At 37.8% G+C, this 19,012-nt stretch overlaps 1 protein-coding gene across 1 annotated transcript; it reads right to left on the reverse strand.

Annotated features, from left to right (window-relative positions):
- Positions 1-2,318: 2,318 nt before the first annotated feature.
- Positions 2,319-18,130, reverse strand: LOC135469814 (AP-1 complex subunit mu-1-like). Its single transcript, XM_064748422.1, is given in 14 exon segments — positions 2,319-3,780; positions 4,929-5,054; positions 6,265-6,296; positions 6,299-6,422; positions 6,852-6,922; positions 7,191-7,260; positions 7,262-7,342; positions 8,714-8,718; positions 9,601-9,727; positions 10,544-10,688; positions 11,749-11,879; positions 13,918-13,985; positions 14,534-14,690; positions 18,038-18,130. Coding segments are annotated over 14 exon segments (1,278 nt in total). The 5' UTR covers positions 18,080-18,130; the 3' UTR covers positions 2,319-3,681.
- Positions 18,131-19,012: the final 882 nt, after the last annotated feature.

The following is a 19,012-nucleotide window of genomic DNA, read 5'->3' on the forward strand; positions in this document are numbered from 1 at the left end:
CAGGGCACAGTGGTTTTCTCATGGCACAGTGGTTTATTCGGGGCATGGTGGCTTACTCAGGGCATGGTGGTTTACTCAGGGTACAGTGATTTACTCTGGGTATGGTGGTTTACTCAGGGCAAAGTGGTGTACTTAGGGCATGGTGGTTTAATCAGGGCATGGTGTATTTCTTAGGGCACGGTGGTGTACTTAGGGCATGGTGGTTTACTCAGGGCATGGTGTATTTCTTAGGGCATGGTGGTTTACTCAGGATATGTTTATTTATTCAGGGTGGTTGACTCAGAGCATGGTGGTTTACTCTCTATGATTTTGCAGCATATCATACATGTAGCTATTGCTTGATTTCTATAAAAAATGACTGAGTTCTTTGAATGTTGCCTAACGCCACACTCAAGAATTTTTCATGAATTATATGGCAGTTAGTTACACGGGTGGAAGAAACTGAAACTGAGTCCTCGCTGTAAACCACTGACCTGGTGAGCTACAGACAAACTTTCCCTATGGGACATGCAAAAATAAACGTACCATACTGGTGGAAAACAAGTGGTTTTCTACACTTGTGGTTTTCTGCACTTGTTTTCACTCTTGTTTTCATCACTGGAGTGCGCATATGGTCATATGAGGCCTTAGTAAGGCCTTACTAAGGACAATGAGAACGGGGCAATGCACAAATTCTCAGTCCAAGGCCAAAACTGAACCTTTATCTTGAAAGACAAGTACCATTTGGCCACAATCCGCTCTTCGTTTCCAAGCTGAATAAACTGGTTCCCACGACAATTCAATTTGTGGATTCATCAATAGTCTTTAAAGAAGATGAAGTACTCATATGGACATGTTGTTTTTAACTCCATACCAGTAATTTTCCTCCCAGAACATTTTGTGATGGAGCTTATTAGCTGGGGATTTGAACCAATAATTTCTGATCTACCACTATACTATTGAGAAATTCCCAAATTAGCATAGCACAATTATCACCTAGCTACATGTACTTGAAACCCTAGTTATCATAGTCACGCCCTTGTGACTTCCCAGGAAAAGAGAGTCTATCACACACAGGTTCTGCTAAAGCATCAAGCATTGCTATTTAACCCACCCCAGCACCAAAAGTGACAGTGCTTACCAGCTGGGGTTTTGAGCCAGTGATCTCTGGATTTTTGAGTCCATGCTTTTATCACTAAAGGAAAATTTCCACCAGCCTGGATGAAGAAAACCCTTATATATCACCCTGTTTCAATATTACGTAAATATTATTTTGATAGTTTTGAAAATTGCAAGCAAATGGTTCAGAAATCAATCTGTAACTTATTGATGTTTATCCTAAATCTTCAACCTTTTCAACCACCTCTGTCACCAATATTTTGGGTGATTCATGCGGTGTAGAAAGATAATTAGTACAGTTTTATGAAACTGAAAAAAAAAGTGATTTAGTGGTTGAAAAGACTGAAGATCTACAATACATGTATATACATTTATCAGTACGGTATATGAAAAGATAAGCAATGAAGAAAAGGTCCATCCAGGTACATTTAAGTCTTCCGGAGAAGATGTGTATTCAAGAGCAACTATTACATACATGTATACATATACAACAATATAATTTATACAAATACCTCTTCGTTCCCTTTTTTTTTAAACAAAATAATGGTAAGCAATACAATTAATGTTTCATACACAGAGGCCTACACATTCCACAAGGGACATAAATGCCAAATTTGGAAATTCCTTCCAAGATGCCAAAATCATTCCAACAAGGTATTCAATGCTTTTCATAGGGTTAATTTTTTGCTAAATGACCTAATTTGGATAATTATTTACATACATTTTAGAAATATTATACCTGTGTAGATCATGAAAAAATGTATAAGAGGTATGTCAATGCCTAGCTTGTTATCTCCCCTGTATTTCACTGAGGAATTTGTATATATTTATAAGATAGTTGTTTAACTATCGTTTAAGAATCAATACAGACTTGAATTTTTATCTGAGACCATCACAACTGGTCGAGTTCAATTTATCTGACATGCAACAACTTGGACCGGGGTGTATTTCAGGTAAGTGCAACAGGGGAGATAACTCTGAAAAAAGTCAAAGCAACAGGGGAGATAACTGATAAAAGTCAACTGGCACCCAATGTCAGATACCAGCACATCCTATCCCAGTCACTTCATAAAATTGGACCATGATGTTGAACATGTCAGCATGTTATTTATTATCTTTCATGAAGAAACATCACAATCTGGCACACTGCAAACCAGCAGGCTAACAGTTCACACACAAAAAGACTTCTGATTACTGGCTCATTCCTTGAAACATGCTTATACCTCTGGGGTAAGGGTGGGGATGGGAAGGGCTACATTTGGTTAAAAAAAGCAAAAACAAATACTAACTAAGACTTTGCAGGCGTGGGATAGTGGAAGGCCAGGCTCTACATCACATCCTTTTAGTATCTCATTAACACCAGTGATCGTCAGCATAAGAATCTAGATTTCCTCTTTTTTTATTGTGACAAAGGTAACTTGAGGAGGCAGATTTGAAGACATCAGATTTTGCAGGATGCCATGAGATTACTATTCAGTGTATCACATTTATAATTTGCAAGATTTTAGAGTAAATCCTTCATTTCTTTATGCCAAAAAGTGGACTTTTTCTTAAAAAAGCCTAAATAGGAACATTGCGCCAGTAGAAATTGCATCATTATGATGTGAACAGGGTAAAAAAAAAAAAAGACGTACAGCATACTCTCTTCTAGACGTTAAACTTATCATTTAAGGTGAAATCAGCAACACCTCACACAAAAAAGACTGCCATTCATCCACTTGTCAACAAGTAAAGTGAAGTGATAAGGTAGTTAGGTACACCTAGCATGCGTAGGTGCATGATCATGCTTCTTACTGATATTGGGATGGTGTAGAATTGCCAAATCTTTGCCAATCAATCAAATACTGGAATAAAAAACATAATACTTCATACCTACACAAAACTCAAACTTTACACCACTAAACCTTAATTAAAATCTGCTGTTCAAAAGCATTAGTTCCTTCCCTGGCATGATTACGGTGCCCTACCCCGGTCTTCCTTCTTTCTTCTCACGGCCTGTTTCATCTCAAAATCTCGTATGAATTACAGTTCACCAGAGACAATGGAATGGCTAAATATTCAAAATGATTGAAATGGCACTGGTTGACTAAGCTTTGTTAAAAATTGAATTCAAAATTTTTTCGACCATCTCATGTATGTTATACTAAGACAAATGTGTTCAAATTTCAACTTTTAATCACGCGGACACAACTTTTTGTTAGTAGCAGATAGATGTCTTTAGAAAGATACTTGCACACTGAACTATCTAATCCTGAACTATGTTCAAAAATAAAGCGACAGCTTACGATTTTGACAGGCTTGAGCTTCATTGTACAGCTTTTAATTTTTATTGTCCAGAGCTATTTTTCCAACCTTGCTGGAAATGTCTTGCTTTTAAAACCACAATTTATTTTTCTTTCTGAATTATCCTACCTTACAGCTTTAAATAAAATACACTCACCATACTCTGACAATAATCAGGCTTTACCGAACTTTTGTTTCAATATGATTGGAACACTGATCATGAATCAGTACAACTATAATGCCACTGAGTCCAACTGCAAGATGGAGATAATTGGTGTTAGAGAGTTCAGCCAAGGGACATTACTGTGTCCTCAGCTGGTAGTCCCCATTCTGTGTGATGTAACGGACCCAGGGTAGAGCCTGGTAACCACTCTTCTCAATGATCTTCAGATACCTCACCTGGAAAAACAAATCACTCTGTGCACTTACTGTAATTCTTCAACCTTTTCACATGTTTGCAAGGTTATTATTCAAGCATTCTTCAACCTTTTCACATGTTTGCAAGGTTATTATTCAAGCATTCTTCAACCTTTTCACATGTTTGCAAGGTTATTATTCAAGCATATTATTACGGCTTTATTCTGTGTGGAGTGATACGACTATACTTTTGGAGAACCCCTGAAATCGCTGACATGAACTCATAGCAACTGCATTGGTGAGAGGTTCTTGTGTCACTGTGCTGTCACAGGGGTTCTGTCCTTGCTGTGAGTATGATAATATGGTTACTTGTATTTTGGTGACCATCTTGACAAGATTTTCTTCATATTTTTGGTGGAAGAAACTTTCAAGCCCATAAAACTTTAGATTTATAAAAGACAGATTTTCCTTTCATTTGACTGTGGGCCACAGATTTATTTGAAAACAAAAGTAAACAAAATTGTTTTCACATGTTGTAGAAAAAGAAATCAACAATAAAAAAAAATCACTTTATCAAATTCTATGGATAAGCTGTCTCTTCAGACTGGGTATGACCAATTAATTGCAGGATCAGTGAGCACGAGGCAGAACAATTAACAACAGCTAGATTTGAGCTTGGGACCTAACTGAATCAGGTCTAAATCAGCTGTGGCGGCAACAACAATGCCATAGTTGAATGAGACATTATAAGTCAAGGAAAGCAGCTACTTTTCAAATGTTCAAGTACATGGGAAGGTGTGCCAGCAACCTGCAGATAGTTGTGGGTTCCCCCGGGCTCAGCCCAGTTGCCTCCCGCCACGGCCACCATCTTATAAGTGAATTATTCTTGAGTACGGCATAAAACACCAATCAAATAAATAAATAAATTAATCAAATTTCTTTGCCTTTGTCTCCTTCGCATTTTCTTTAAATGTATAAATGGCACTGTCTATAAACAGAACCATATGCACAAAATCATACATGGTTAATACATCGAAAGAAAGTTCTTATGCTTGCAAACTTGACTGTTAGAGTTCTTAATGTAATTTTATAGCAAGCTAGTACTCAACCACATCTGAGTGCAGAATGGTGCGTGCACATATATTGATATGATGTGGTGAAAATATTTGAGTAATTTATTTCATACATACCTGTATTCCAGACACTGTGAAGTATGGAATCTCAAACTTGACATGGATAGGGGGTTTGCCTTCAGTGTCCTCAGCTACCACACTGGGCAGGCCAAAATGGGCTCTCATCAGGTACTCCTTACCTCCCTGCGAGAACAGACACACCTGACTGTTTACACCTGACAACTTACTACTGTATCTTTCAGCAGACCAAAGTGAGCTCTCACTAGTCTATCTCTGGGAGAACAGACACACCTGACAACTTACTATTGCATCTTTGGGCAGATTAAAGCAAGCTCTCAACAAGTTACGCCTCACTCCTTACCTCCCTGAGAACACACACACCAGACTGTTTACACCTGACAACTTACTGGTGTATCTTACGGCAGACCAAAGTGAGCTCTCATCAGGTTACCTTCCTGTGAGAACAGACACACCTGTTTACACCTGACAACTTACTACTGTACACACCTGTTTACACCTGACAACTTACTACTGTATCTTTCAGCAGACCAAAGTGAGCTCTCACTAGTCTATCTCTGGGAGAACAGACACACCTGACAACTTACTATTGCATCTTTGGGCAGATTAAAGCGAGCTCTCAACAAGTTACGCCTCACTCCTTACCTCCCTGAGAACACACACACCAGACTGTTTACACCTGACAACTTACTGGTGTATCTTACGGCAGACCAAAGTGAGCTCTCATCAGGTTACCTTCCTGTGAGAACAGACCACACCTGTTTACACCTGACAATCTTACTACTGTACACACCTGTTTACACCTGACAACTTACTACTGTATCTGGGCAGACCAAAGTGAGCTCTCATCAGGCTACCTTCCTGAGAGAACAGACACACCTGTATACACATGACAACTACTGTATCCATAGCCATCACACTAGCGCAGGTCACAGTTAACCACTTAACCCTGTGCACTTTCTCATGGAGCCATTGCAATAGTACTGAGTACACTTTGACAGAAAAGAGATTCACACTTATGAACACACAAGAATGGAACAATGACTAGGTACAATAATTAAACCTAAGAAAGGATGGAAGGACTTCCCCTACACAACTTCATAACAGGAAGGCATTTAACACTTTATACTCCATTCAAAAGAATCAATACACCAACGGTGTTCAACTCTATCATTATTGTATAAGACAACTTTACCAAAACAGAATTCCACACTATAGAAGGGAACAACCTTAGGTCATTACACCAGAATTTATGTCTTGCCACATCATCAAAATTTACAAGGAATAATTAATCATAGAACAGCAACATACAGGAAATGAAACTACATCAAAATTCCAGAGATTCAATATGGCTCTCTGTCCATAGTAAACTTACAGGGAATGACTTGATTGTCCATATAACGAGCTTTGATCTGGGGCATATTTACAGCTTCCCACTGTTGTCTTGAATTTCGGTGAATCAGCGTCAGGGGGGACAGGAATGATAATCTCTACGTTGTTCGCAGTCGAACGGCGCTTGAACTGACTCTTGGCCTGAAATGATAAAGACAAAAACTATTCATTATTCACTTCAACACACAGTTAGATAATATTTTATTTTATTTATTTTTTTTTTTTTTAAAGAACTATAGCATTCCAGACAACTGAACCTGAGAATCTACATGATTTTTTATTTGACTTTGTTTACTGTCACACTCAGAGAAAGTTTTCACATGTAAGATGGCACTAAATTTCATGTGTGGAGGAAACCAGACTGATTGGTGTAAACCCTCCACCTTTGGCAAGTAACTGATGACCTTTCCTCACAGGTATCCTTCAATGAAGGTTTAGACTCATCAAACAGTTAAACAAGAGTTGTTAACTACTTGTAGTCCTCAAGGACCCCATGAACCTTGAGAGTTGGGTAACAGTCCCAGTGACGTTGTTTTCAGCAATACAATGCAGTATTATCAGTCCAAATACCTTGATCATGTACTCCACTCTGCTGTGAGCATGTCTCTCTATCACAGACTCCACCCAGATCAACGGCTGACCTAAAGTAAAAAATAAAAGGACTTAAAAGTGAAGAAGAAAAGGTTTTAGACCTGAAACTGAACGTTATTAGAGCCAAAACATGCTGATGATTGTGCTATGTTTTTCTGCTATTTTGTTTACTTTCTTGATGAAGAGCAAAACTTACGTCATGGCTCTATAAGCTGGAAAAAAAAAAAAAAGAAAAAAAAAAAAAAAAATCACATTATTCTGGAAGATACATGCAAGTTAGCATCTTGACGTCTATGAACCTCTCTATAAAGGGCGAACAGCTTACATGTGTGTTCAGTCGATATGCCATAAGCTCAAACTCTCCGTCTGGCGGAATGAAGGAAATGGTTTCGATCGTTTTCAAAACGAGACAAACGCACACACTGGTGGAATTTCACATCTTCTAGCTCTACAGACTTACTCTTGCCCACCTGCAAATGAGAACAGCATTTCAGTTTTGGGCCAGAATCTCATAAAATTTATCGTAAGAAATACATTCAAAGAAAGTATTTACAACATTATACATTTCTATTTATTTATATATTGGATTGGTTTCTTACGCCGTACCCAAAAATATGTCACTTATCCAACAGCAGCCAGCATTATGGTGGGAGGAAACCGGACAGAGCACGGGGGAAACCCACGACCATCCTCAGGTTGTTGACAGACCTTCCCACGTATGGTTGGAGAGGAAGACAACAAGAGCTGGACTTGTATACATTTCCAACACACACTGATGGAAGAATAGCTTAGATTTGGTAGAAAGGTTACCAAAGAGCTCACCTGTAGGAAACACATCAATGCAAACCACAACCCAATACATAAAGTACTGAAATTGCGAAGTTGGTAATTTATGGTAATTGATATGTACAAAGAGAACCAGAAATCTACATTGTGTCATTGTGCTTTATATGCATGTAAATCTTCAGGTTAATACATGCTATGCTTTTTTATGTACTACCCCTAACATTATGTTTAACATTCAATTTAATACAGAATACATTAAATCAGGAATTCAGCAATTTAGGGTATTTAATGTGTATACACTGAATCAACGATGGAATATTCCCCTCGTGTTATTGTGCTCACATGTGAGCAAACCCTAATCTCAATTCCTACAGTACTTTTTAAGATACCACCCCTAACATTTAAACTTGAAGAGATGGACATACATGTATATGTGATGGATGTGGTGCATGTCCATGTAGGTGATAGAACAACAACATAACGATAATAATAATAAGTCAAGGCATCAACACATAAATGTAAAATGTTTCACAAGCTTTCTGGCCACATGCGGGGATCATTATCAAACATTATTATTATAACGACTCTTAATTAATTTAATGACATTATTGTGAAACCTGTTACATTTACATGGTGATGCTGTGACTTCATTATTATTATTACTGAACCCAGCTACAACTATGACTTCATTTCCGGCCACACGTGGGAAGGTCTAACAGCAACCTGTGAATGATGGTGGGTTTCCCCGTGCTCTGCCTGGTTTCCTTCCACCATAATGCTGACTGCCGTATTACAAGTGAAATATTCTTGAGAACGGCGCAAAACACCAATTAAATAAATTAAACAAATACAACTATGAGTCTTAAGCAGTAAATAACATAATGATCCTAATGTTAACAAACAATGACAATGAGGCAGAGGTGTGCTGTTGCTATCTGGCAAAATATATATGGTACGTTTGCATCCTTTATATTAACCAAGTTTCATCACATTCACATCCACCATATGGTGTTAGTGTTGACTGCCACGTTTATTAAAAAACATCCCGAAACAACTGAAACTAAGCCAAAATGTGTTGGTCTTGCCCTTTAAAATACAAGAAAAATAAAACATAGTCTCATAGCCCATAAACATGTTTTTTTTTTTTCTTCAGGAAAAATTCAATTTCCTGAATTTGAATGTGAAGAATTATCACAGGAGGGAGTTGCTCTAAATATAACACACATAAATACTACACAGCTGAATCCATTTAATAATATGCACAAAAACTGATGCTATCTTGATACTGTATGTAAAGGTATCTTTGTGTGAAGAGAGAAATTTTAACATACCTCATTTCTTTAGATTAATATTCCACAAGAAACTAATTTACTGATTGATGTCTAGCATTGCATTCAGGAAGAATTATGAAACTGATAGATGTTCATCATTGTATTAAGAGGGAATGATGAGACTGGTTAACTCACTGGTGTTTGAATTCATTTTCAGATGGAATGGAATGACTGATGTTCAACAATGTTTAACTGATGTCTAATGTCAAATTTAGGAGTAATGATCAAACTGATTGATTTACTTATTTATTTATTTGACATTTACATCGTACTCAAGGATATTTCACTTACTGAAATCTTCAACCTTTTTAAGACCTAAGGTGCTTCAGAATGTTTCAAAATATTGGTCACAGAGGCCGTTGAAAAGGTTTAAGAATTAGGGTATATGACAGCAGCCAGTGTCATGGTGAGTGGAAAACTTGCAGGTTGCCGGCACACAGTCCCACGTATGACCGGAGTCAGCCAGTATGAGCAGGGCTTAAAGTCACAGTGATCGCATTGGTGAGAGTTCCTGTGTCAGAGAGGATATGTGGGCCCTAGACTGACCGACCGACCGAGTGAGTGAGTGATGTCTGACATCATAATGAGGAGGAATGACAAGCTGTACTTACGTCCAGTACTCTCAAAGAGAACTTTATCGTTAAGCCCAAGTCTCAGTTCAGGCATGCCCGAAAGGTATACCCTCATCTTGATACATCCCACGATTTCACTACGTAGGACGTTACCATTAGCACTGACCTATGAAGAGTAAATACAGAGTCATGTGTAAGAACAAGGGCTATGTTCTGTCAGTCTGTCGATCAAATATCTGACATCCCATCTTTCAACCTGGGTCATTTGCTTAACAGGGGGCTTGATTTATTTATTTTTTTGTTTGGTCTTTTATGCCATACTCAAGAACATTTTACTTATACGATGTGAGCCAGCATTATGTTAGGAGGAAACCGAGCAGCGTCTGGTGAAAACGCACAACCATTCGCAGGTTGCTGACAGACCTTCGCACATATGGCTGGAGAGGAAGACAGCATGAGCTGGACTCACAGCAAATGCATTGACGAGAGGCAGCTGGGTCACTGTGCCACACTGGTATGCTAACAACCATGGCCACAGAGGCCTTGATTGCAAGATGACATTGACTCTTTGCTCAATATCGTAGCCACTGCAAACTTGTACTTGTTAACTAACATATCTAGCTGCAAGTGTCCTTTAAGAAGTTCCAGTAGTGTATTTATGCATAACAGATCAATTTGCGTTCTTCACAAATGTATAATTTTGACCTTTTTCCACACCACTGCATCATGTGTGCACTGAAGAACATTTTTTGTGAAACTTGAAGAACTAACACAAATTCCTACTCCCTTCTGTTTTCAGTCGCCTGTGAAATGTTCACACCTTCATTAGGCTTTACAACAACATTAATGAAAAGGGGAATAACTCATATTCTCATAACTCTCACAGACAGATGGCAAGTTTCTGGAATATTAGCTGAAGTTTTCTAGTAGTTCAGTAAAGTGATAAGATGAAAGTGTAGGCAATACAAAAGTGAATACATACCAACAGATTCACAGACTCAATCACATCTAGAAAAACTTCATTTTTACGATATTTCACTCCTTGTGACCTCCATGACACAGCATTAGTGACAGCCATGGGCGGCCGAGGTGCTACCTCGAGTTTATGACCTTCCTGGGTGATGTACCTGAAATGAAGAAAATAGTCATGTCAGGACAGGTTATATATTTTATTTGTTTATTTGATTATTTGATTGGTGTTTTACGCTGTAATTAAAAATATTAATTACTCAATGCCTGCCATCATTATGGTGGGAGGAAACCAGGAAAAGCCCGGGGGAAAGACCACAAACATTCACAAGTTGCTGGCACACCATACTATGTACAAACGGAGAGAAAGCCAGGATGAGCTGGATATGAACTTACAGTGACTGCACTGATGAGAGGCTCATGGACCATTGTATTGCGCGAACCTCAAAGGCCCCTGAATATCTCTTAATATGTGACTAATTTTGACCTTTGTACAAAGTGACTGGTTTTGACAACTGTACAAAGTGAATGGTTTGACCTTTGTACAATGTGAATGGTCGGATTTTACTACAAAGTGGAAAGCTTCATACAAGTAAATATGGCAACTGATTATTACCTGTCTAATAAACAAACTTCACAGTGTAACTTTCAAACAGAATCCATGCTAAGCTATAAAAAAAGTCATTCTTGATTTTAAAGGATGAGTTATTTGCAACTGTACTCAACTTAGTCCTGTAGAATTTTACTTATTCATGTAGAATTTTACTTATTCATGTGGAATTTAGTCCTGAGGAAATTTACATACTCCTGCACAACTGTACTTACATTTGTAGAATATTACTTACTCCTGTAGAATTATACTTACTCCTATAGAATATTACCTGCTCCAGTAGAATATTACTTACTCCTGTAGAATTATACTTACTCCTATAGAATATTACTTACGCCAGTAGAATATTACTTACTCCTGTAGAATTATACTTACTCCTATAGAATATTACTTATGCCAGTAGAATATTACTTACTCCTGTAGAATTATACTTACTCCTCTAGAATATGCCAGCAGAATATTACCTGCTCCAGTAGAATATTACTTACTCCTGTAGAATTATACTTACTCCTATAGAATATTACCTGCTCCAGTAGAATATTACTTACTCCTGTAGAATTATACTTACTCCTCTAGAATATTACTTGCTCCAGTAGAGTAGTACTTACTCTTGTAGAATTTTGCTGTCTGTTGTCTGGGGATAACCAAAGTCCATAACTTCATCCATCAACTCATAAATTATGACAAAGTTATCACGTATACTCTCCTCTTCTAGCTCTTTGAAATATTCCACAAAAATCTGGAAAATGAAAAAGGAAACGATGTCATTCAGGTATCAGCTTCTCCCATACACAGCTTCTCCATACATCTATATATGTGAGTGTGTGATGGAGTTCATATCACAGAGCTAATTTTTTATACGTATTAAAGGTCAAGACAGCACCTGGCTAAAACATATTACAATCAAAAGCAGGGTTCTCAAGCTTTCTAAACAGTATCATACGTTATTATTTTGATGAGATTTCCCCATATAACACGAAGAATTACATGTCAATACTGTACAAATGAATGGTGTGAAGACATTTTGGGCATTTTATCCAATTAAACATCTTGCTATCAGATCGTACGGGCCTAAGCTGTGACGTAGCCTTTACCCATTCACTCCATGAAGTGACATATAATAAACACAGGGCTACTGTATAAGACATCATTTTAAGATCATTTGCAACGATTTAGTTACACAGAGCCAAGGGGCCATTTCACACTGTTGTGAGACAGGTCCGTATCATTTACGGACCACAGCGGATGTAAAATTAGTTGATCTACAAGCCTTGAAATATTCAATGACAGTATCACAAATTATATTAGAGAGTAGCATGCGGTCTCAGCCAAAATCGCACTCGTCTCCCCAGTAGACCCTAAATCTACTAAGACAGGCTCTTCAAATTATACACATACATTTTAGTCATTCATTTTACAGTTTACACATCTGTTTCTAAATAATAAATATCAGAGTCAGTGAAAAATTCATTAGGAATGCTGAAAGTTGATGGGAATAAAAAGACGGTATTTCATCGGACAATGATTACAATTACATGTAATTAAATCTTATGATATACTTTTTTCTCTATGTTTACGAGAGAGAATTTAAACTTTGCTCCTTTGTCTTTCTTGCATATAAAAGATGATTTTATTCGGTTTTCTTTTATAAAAAAATAAAATCATTGACACGCTGTGCTCAAGCCAAGGTGCTTTCTCTGACGTCCGCGATAACTAGGTCAGCACTGTTCTCACCTTAGAAGCCACCACCACAAAATCAAAGCATAAAATTCAGCCACAATCGAATGAGGCTCAGGTGCCTAGATTTATTTCCATGTTTCAGAATTGAGCATGAATCTAGTTGTACAATAATCCTATTGCAATTTTGTAAATATTTAATATGGGTGAAAATCCCTAGCACAACTGCTCAAGGGGGTTATGACCTGAACCAGAAATACCCTGGCCCAGCATCTGCAAGCTCCTTAAACCGTAAATCATATAGCAGGTTTCCTGTATCAACAGTTCAAGCAGTGAACGAAATATCCTTCCACTATGTCCAATTTCCAAGAAAGCTATTCATCACCTGGACTTTTATTGCCGAAGTCCTCAACTTTTATCTGCCTTAGGCTACTGCTATGACTACATGATACAGAATATAACTTCAACATTAGAGAGCTAGAGTGAACGCCATTTCACCTTGCCGTGGATAATGGAAACGCGCTAAGGTTGTGAAGACGAAGTTTCACTAAACTTTTACTGGGTTGAAAAAAATCTACAAAAAATATTTAATGGCGGTTTATGATACTTTGAATGGTAGCCTTTCAGTGGACATAAACATTAGTCAGGTGCTGCTTTTGACTTTAAAAATTAGCTTAGTCTATAGGTTGGTCAAAAATACTGTAAACCTTCAACCTTTCCAACCTCTACAACATTTTTTGGGGTGGAATTTATGCATACAATTATAATGAAAATGACACTAAAATGATTGGTTTTAGTCCATAAGGATGCAATCTTCATAAATCTGTGCAAATCATTTCTCTACCCCTATAGTTCTATCAGAGTGTTTCAAAATATTCGTTGCAGAGACGGATGAAAGGGTTGAAGAATTTGGGTATATCTAAAATACAACATACATTTAAAACGTCTACACTTCTGATAAATGTTACTTCATACAAACATAGTTACATGTGCAATCTCTTTGTTTATGAATACACATGTACTGATTAAACTTTTCATGATAATAATGACCTAACGATGTACACGTGAATTCGATATACATGTAATGACAGCATACTAACCTGAACCAACTTGTGCAGAAAACTGAACACCATTGCAATATTCGCATTCTTCTTGGTTGTGGACACCACTGGTTACAGTTAAGGGCTTCAACGCTTCAGTAGACACAAATCAACTTTTACCAATGCAGTATTACAGTAAACTGATATTTGGGATTACATTTTCTAAACATAAGGTCTATCCTACAGCTAAAAACTTGCTTAAAAAAACTTAGAATTTGTATTTACTAAATTTACCTACAGTTAAGTGTTAAGTCAAGTACCTCTCTCTCAGATGCCCCACTTGAACACATCAACTGAGTGGGTGTCATTTCATACCACATGATTTTAGGACATGTGACATAGTTATTTGTAGAGTACACTTCTGGTCCTTTTGGAAACGCCATTCATGTTTAACGGATCCTTATATTCAATATGCTATTCTGAGCATGCTTATAAAGGTTTGAGTTGCAAAAAAAAAAAACTTGCCACCCTCAGACAGGTTCTTGTTGGACATTAAAACTCACAAGACAGAGCTGCCTACATGTACCTGCTTTTATGGTAGTTCAGGATGTCCATTTCAATCTTGAGAAATTTCTGTAACATGACAATTCTTCGAGAGCAATGAAAACAAGGATACAGTAGAGGTTGTTATATTTGATGTAGATGTAGGCGGTGTTTCCATGCTGTACAATGGGAGTCACACCAGTCTCTTCCTCTCTCTCCATCAGTAAGGGCATGAACTTGTCAATGGCAGCCATGTCAATATCACCGCGGTAATTGCGGCATATCAACACCTGAAAGAAGACATCACTTTGTGAGACATGTTATGATCATATACATGTACTATAGAAACAATTTAAAAAACACATGGGAAGCTTACTGTAAATCCTCACCCTTTATGACATCTACATTTTTTTCTGGGAAATTTATTTATACAACTATTCTGAAAATGGTGCCATAAATGATTTGTTTGTGTCACTAAAGATGTAAGCTTCATAAAATTGCAAAGGTTATTTCTTTCCATTTCAAAACTTCTCTCAGAATGCTTCAAAATATTGGTCGAAAGGTTGGATGATGAAATACATATAGGGTAGTTTTATTTCTTAATTTGCAGTATGTGTTCCAACATATAAAAGTACACATGTACAAAAAGCTTTAAAGGAGAAGAAAATTTAAACATCAATCAAATACCACTGAAAAGAGTATGCATTTCCTTGCAGGTGCATGCCATAAAAAAAAAATTCTAATATGTACATCAAGTTGATAAATTATAAATAAAGTCAGCACCAAAATCCGCTGTGGGCGACTCCATTTTGCCTAAAAACTAGTCCTGAAGTCTTCTGTGTTAGGAGGAGAATTGCCGTTGGAAACCACCGAAGTGTAGTTTGTACGTTTCTGGTAGAACTCTTCTTCCCAGAAGGCAGTGAACATTACAATTCGTTTTATGTTTGACGATCGGGAAACTGGAATGTTGGACGTAGGTTCTGAATTGACACGAACAAGCCGGCAGTTTTAACAACTCTCACTGGCTGAGAGGCATCACAACCCCTTCATAGATTACAGGGTGCTAAAGATGGAGGACACGATGGACTCAGCGATTTATGCCAGCTTTGTCATTTTCAGGCTTTATGTGTATGGCGAGGAAAAATCGCAAAATTATGCAACAGGCACCACCAGTTATAAAAAAATGTGCTTTTTTCAGCCTATAGTGTCATCTTTTTAAGTTTTCTTCTCCTTTAACACAAGTTCAGGTGAACACAATATACGCCTGAACAAATTTTATTTATTTATTTATTTGATTGGTGTTTTATGCCGTACTCAAGAATATTTCACTTATATGACGGCGGCCAGCATTATGGTGGGTGGAAACCGGGCACAGCCCGGGGGAAACCCACAACCATCCGCAGGTTGCCGGCAGACCTTCCCATGTACGGTCGGAGAGGAAGCCAGCATGAGCTGGACTTGAACTCACAGCGACCGCATTGGTGAGAGACTCCTGGGTCATTACACTGCGCTAGCGCGCTAACCAACTGAGCCACGAAGGCCCCGCCTGAACAAATACATGTACATTTGTTTGAAATGTATAAAAGAATACCAGCAGCACTGTGATGATCCTAAACTCTGAGGGAAAGTACTCAGTGGGTGTTGAGGATAGGTTTTGCGCTAAATAATAAACTGAAAAGTATACATGTACACAAAACATTGACACATCTGTGTCTATGTATCCACCAGAAATGTAAAGTGTACAGGGAACACAACTGGAGACATAGCCCAGACAAGACAAACCGATAGACAAAATTAGTATGCTGTAATCTGGTTCACTTCATGGCTGCAGGCGTATAAAAATGGACACATATGGACACAGTCACATACGTTCCAATACATCAACCCAGAATCGAAAAATGCATATGCAAAACATTTGGAGATGAAGCCAAGGCATGAAGTTCATGTCGATGTATATAGCAGATACTAGAGAGATGACCATCTGGTTACCATGACTCCCTGTGGAAATGGACAGTCTCGATACACTGTCACCTCTGTATCTAAGAACTCCACCAAGAATTAGAACTGCACATGGAAACAACTGGAGCTGTAGCATGGGCGTGATGTTCACAACTAACTATATAGTGGATACCAGAAAAATGAATATCTGGTCACCAGGAAATGTACAAATGTGAGTCGAAAGATGTCAACATATCTCTGTCTTGATGACTTGTAGCCTGGACATGAAATCATATCCATTTATGCAGAATATGTAGGGATGATGGCAAACTGGTTACCATGGCAACAGTTAAAGTGGGCAAATCACCTGTGTGTCTAAGTATCCACCAAAAATTAAAACTATTCCTGGAAAACGGAGCTGCAGCCCGGACACAACATAATATCTATTATATAGTATACACGTCTCTAGGGAATACGCCCAACTGGTTATATGAATGTGAGTGCTCAGTGGCGACACCTCCTCATATCAGTATCTAGGGATAATCACTATGTTAGAAGATTACTTTCTACTACCGTGAGCAGTACTCAGTTAGGTGACACTTTTTTTCGAACCACTGATGAGTACTTTTAAACAACTGGCAAAGTGACCAGTCACCTTTTGAGCAGTTCAACACAAATCACATGAATTCACCATTATCGGTGCCAGTCTGTCAATCTTTATCAAGCAACGTAGTAAGTTATGCATTGTTTTTGGTTTTAATTGTCCTCAGTAGCCAGCCAGAAACCGTAAACATTGCCGCAGCTGTCAATCGGCCATTGTGTTGTTGTAAACACTTCATAGTTTGTTAGAAGCTCACTCATTGGACCAGAGGAGAAACACAGTCAATCAAACAGCGTGTGTCAGAGCAACATACATTAGAAGCCAAAATGTGCTGGTATCTACTTTTCTTTCACTTTACCGACGTGGTGAAGACTAATCAAACTAAAGAAGAATGAACTCCCGCTTTGTTTTATACCCACCAAGCTTAGCACCAGAGTTTGTACATATTTAAACCATAATTTCCCTTCCTTGCTGTTAAAAAATATAGCTGTCCCGTCAGGCTTTCTTAGCGCAACTCCTGTCAGCCTAGCAAAGATTTCACTTCATTTTTACTACTACCCGTAGTATATTCAATATTAGATATTTTTCACTGCAATTATTTTTCGTGGTAAATTATTGGCCGCAAAATTTAGTTCCATGCAAAAATTAAGTACTTCACAGTATCTGTCCGAGTAACACAGTAGGGGAAACGGTTTCAATGGGAGCACAGAGCTGTCCCTCGCTCCGAGTTAACCTTATATAAGGTTATAAAATATGCACAAAATCACAGGGGTAATTAAGAGAAATAGAATAGCACAGGTTTATATGTGGTGCCAGGGTAAAAAGGCCACCGACTTTTTCCAGGAACTTGATAACCTTACCCTAAATTAGAAGAATTAGGGTAAGTGGCTAAGCCAACAATGGCCCTGCATACAGAAGGTGAAAAACACACATGTATATCAATAAGTGCCCATACTGGTGACCATTTAAAAAAAATGGGATTTTTTTTTTCAGCAGACATAGTAGAACACAATTGCAGTAAACAGGTTATAGTAGGTGACAATAAGACTATGTAATACGCATACAGATTGTCCAAGCAGAATAAAGCTTTTTCCTTACCTTGCCCTTCAGGTCTAGGATATACACAGCTGAAGTAGACATTGTCTCTTTGAAAGTCTGGCTGCTTCCTTAGCAGAATTTTTAACTGGGGAGTAGGGCAGGCAACCTGAAAGAAAAAAAAGGATATAATGGGTTTAAATGAATACTGCAACTTGATGTCGATATAGACAAGGTCACCACAGTTTCATAAAGTTCACAGATTCAATGTAAGATTTTTCAGTGATGCACATGATGGCAAACATACCTTTTACACAAAATGGACTAAAAATATGTCGCTATACTTGTGTGAATACAATCTGCTGCCAGCCTGGTAAATACGACCAATAAAAAAAATGCTACTGTAATTTTTCAATATTTTTGCAAATTTGCAAAGTGTTTATTCAGACATATTCTGAAGGCATTATTCTGTGTAGGTTGATGAAATTATACTTTTTGTAAAGTCTTGATACTGACTGATACAACCAATGTAGCTTTGTCTCCAATACCAAGATATATATGTGCATAAACTGTAATCAAAAAAGCTCTTTCATGTGCAAAAAGGAATTAGGATAGCTGCTGCAACTGACCACTAGATACATGCTTCAAATAAATTTTTGGTCCATGCTGCTCTCAATTACCTACGAAAATGTAATACAGTTGGAACAGCTCAAGACCAGATATGTTTTACTCTTAAAGTGATTATTGAGGACTGAGTGCTTGACCATTTGTGGACTTCAAGTACCAAGGTAAATTTTTGACAATCACCATTGCACTGTGTGCACAATTAACTGTACCTGCCTTAACGATCAACCTAAATCACATGTTGTTTACACCTTCCAAGCTCATTTCAATCTGTTTCTCAACTGAAACAAAAAGTTTTATAGAGCCTGTCTGACATATGGCACTAAATACTACATTGTGTCCTGGGAATTATGAATTCTTAAATTCCACTGATATTGAATATTTGTTTGAGAGGTGCTGATGGACTCAAGTGAT

This window comes from Liolophura sinensis, chromosome 7 (genome assembly GCF_032854445.1).
Source record: "Liolophura sinensis isolate JHLJ2023 chromosome 7, CUHK_Ljap_v2, whole genome shotgun sequence".
Classification (NCBI taxonomy): domain Eukaryota; kingdom Metazoa; phylum Mollusca; class Polyplacophora; order Chitonida; family Chitonidae; genus Liolophura; species Liolophura sinensis.